Source organism: Limulus polyphemus, unplaced genomic scaffold, assembly GCF_000517525.1.
Source record: "Limulus polyphemus unplaced genomic scaffold, Limulus_polyphemus-2.1.2 Scaffold12266, whole genome shotgun sequence".
In the NCBI taxonomy this organism is placed as follows: Eukaryota; Metazoa; Arthropoda; class Merostomata; order Xiphosura; family Limulidae; genus Limulus; species Limulus polyphemus.
The window spans coordinates 10,295-13,025 of NW_013677876.1; the positions used below are offsets into that span (position 1 = coordinate 10,295).

General features: G+C 32.8%; 1 protein-coding gene across 1 annotated transcript in view; it reads left to right on the forward strand.

The window, feature by feature from the left end:
- Nucleotides 1–2,631, forward strand: part of LOC106476956 (germinal-center associated nuclear protein-like) — a gene marked incomplete at its 5' end in the record, with an annotated part of 12,137 nt that extends 9,506 nt beyond the window's left edge. Inside the window, 3 exons of the mRNA XM_022380686.1 lie at nucleotides 780–953; nucleotides 1,916–2,125; nucleotides 2,423–2,631. Of these exons, the coding sequence (XP_022236394.1) occupies nucleotides 780–953; nucleotides 1,916–2,125; nucleotides 2,423–2,611 (573 nt within the window). The remainder of the gene's footprint in view (nucleotides 1–779; nucleotides 954–1,915; nucleotides 2,126–2,422) is intronic.
- Between the last annotated feature and the right edge of the window lie 100 nt (nucleotides 2,632–2,731).

The following is a 2,731-nucleotide window of genomic DNA, read 5'->3' on the forward strand; positions in this document are numbered from 1 at the left end:
CTGTGTGATGTTATATTTTTTACCAATGATACTGTGTGATGTTATATTTTTTACCAATGATACTGTGTGATGTTATATTTTACCAGTGATAATGTGTGATGTTATATTTACAACACTCGGTGTAACGAACTAACTAAAACGAATGATGTAGTCATTAATTTTCTATGTAAGATACTGTCGTTAAAATATTTGCAATGTTGACAATGTTTTCATTTCCATATTTTTTGCTTTTCTCGTGTGTTATTAGAGACCATGTAACAAACAAACTTCAAGAACCCACAAACAACTTTAGAAATTTATATTTAAAAACCAATGGGGTATGTGTCAACATCTGTATCTCTGATATTAAACAGTGGCCCACATTGAAAGTCAACATCTGTATCTCTGATATTAAACAGTGGCCCACATTGAAAGTCAACATCTGTATCTCTGATATTAAACAGTGGCCCACATTGAAAGTCAACATCTGTATCTCTGATATTAAACAGTGGCCCACATTGAAAGTCAACATCTGTATCTCTGATATTAAACAGTGGCCCACATTGAAAGCTCATTCATTTTTCTAGAATTTAAAAAAAACACTTAATGTTCAGTTAATATTTAGCATAAAATTTTCTAGTTTGTTGTAATTATATACTGACTTAATTCATTAAACAGATTACAGTTTTTTTAAGCTCCATAAAATCATGGTAGAACTGTAAACAACTTAGTTAATTATGGGTTATATTCTGTAGTATCATAGCTAATTGTAATGATGAAAACTGACACCACTTCTGTAGTTGGTGACAACGTTAAATCAGAGCATCTATCAAGTGCTGGATAAACAAGACAAGGTTGCAGTTTCGGTCAAGTCCATTAAAGGCCACGTAAAGAATACATCAGATATAAAGCACCATCTTTGTGGGATGTCGGCTCTCCTCGTAGTGGTTCCCATGACATCTGCAGCAGACAAGGTAATAGCAGATATTACACATTCAAAATAATGTCATTAAGAAAGTAATTTCTAATACTTTAAACATATGGTTTACACAGAGTTACTGCCTGTTATCATAAAAAAATAACATGTGATACTTACACCTTCTGAAATAGACTTCTTAGACAGGCTAAAAGTTATATTAGGCCTATAACTTACTGACAAAAAATAGCAAATCACTTAAATCCTTTGTAATTGTTGTCTGTATTCTAAGATATAGACTATTTTGATATTTTGTTTCATTAATTATTATTTATTCAATCTTTCCTTAATTATTCTTAGTACAAGGCATGGCCTAGTGGTTAACATCTCACGGTTCAAGTTCCATTGCCATGGATGCTTCATAAGAGTGACAATCAAATCTTCTTATTTTACTAGAATAGCATAAAAGTTGGTGGTGGGTGTTGTTGACAGTCTACATTAAAATCACTGTCATGTTTCCACCATTCATTTTAAAACTAACATCTGATTTGTAGAAAACTTTGTTTTAATTACTGTGTCATATAATCTTAGCAACAACGTTATATCTAATCATCTATCAAGTGATGGAGGAGCAGAATAATGTTGCAGTTTGTGAAACATGCCATATGAAATACACATCTAATTATTTAATTAATTAATTAACTTTCACACTTTACATTTTCAATACATCCCTGAAGAAATAAGGCCTATGTGTCAAGTAAAGAACACATCTAATTATTTAGACTTCACTGAATATCACATAACTAACTTTCACACTTTACACTTCCATTACATCCCTGAAGAAATAAGGCCTATGTGTCAAGTAAAGAACACATCTAATTATTTAGACTTCACTGAATATCACATAACTAACTAGAAGATATGCCACCTTGTTAATGAGCATGAGTTAGTAGGTTTTATAATTATGATATTCTGATCAAAGTAAAAATAATGAAATATTTAAATTTTTGTACCTCAAAGGGTTCTGTTAAAGAGGGGTTGTCAAGGGCCAGACAGCTGTTGCCCTCTTTCCCACCAAATCCACTTGTTCCAGTCCACTTCCTGGTAGTTCAGTCTGACGAAGAATTTGATATTCCTGATGAGCAGTCCTTGTTCAATGACACTTCTCTGCCCAAATACACTGTTGCCATCTTCAGATGTCACATCCATCATCTTGAAGCTTCACAACAGGTGAGGAATAATACTTACAAATGTTCCTGTTAAGGCTGACTTACTTACAGTAATTTGAATCTTGTATGAATGAAAAAATGTGTTTACATATGAAAAGTATTTTTTTTTATTTTTTATGAAGTAATTTTGTTCACAATAGGAAGTTGTAAAACTGTGTACAGCTTTCATACGTAATGTAGTTGATAAAACCTTCGTAGGAAACTCCAGGAAGAAAAAAAAATTGTTGTTGTTTTTTTCCCACCATTCTTGTACTAAATATCTCGATGGTAGCTTTATCTAATTGTCTTTTGTTAACAGCTAGCAGAGTGTGTTCAATGGTTGGTTGCCCACACAGCTTCCCCTGCTAATCTGACATCAAAGTTCTTGAAGGACTACATTGAGGATGGAGTAACTAAATTTGTATTTAATTATGTTTATCAAGACTTAGCAGAGAAAATGAAGCAGCAGTGTTACTGGCAGGTGAGTCATATATTGGTCAGTCAGTAAAACAGAGACTAGAGCGGGAACATTTATAACCGAGAGGAAAACTAAAACTCTGTTAATTGATTGGGAAATGGGGTTGACAGGTTTTTTGTGCATATAGCTCATTTTGTAGCTATGCGGTAA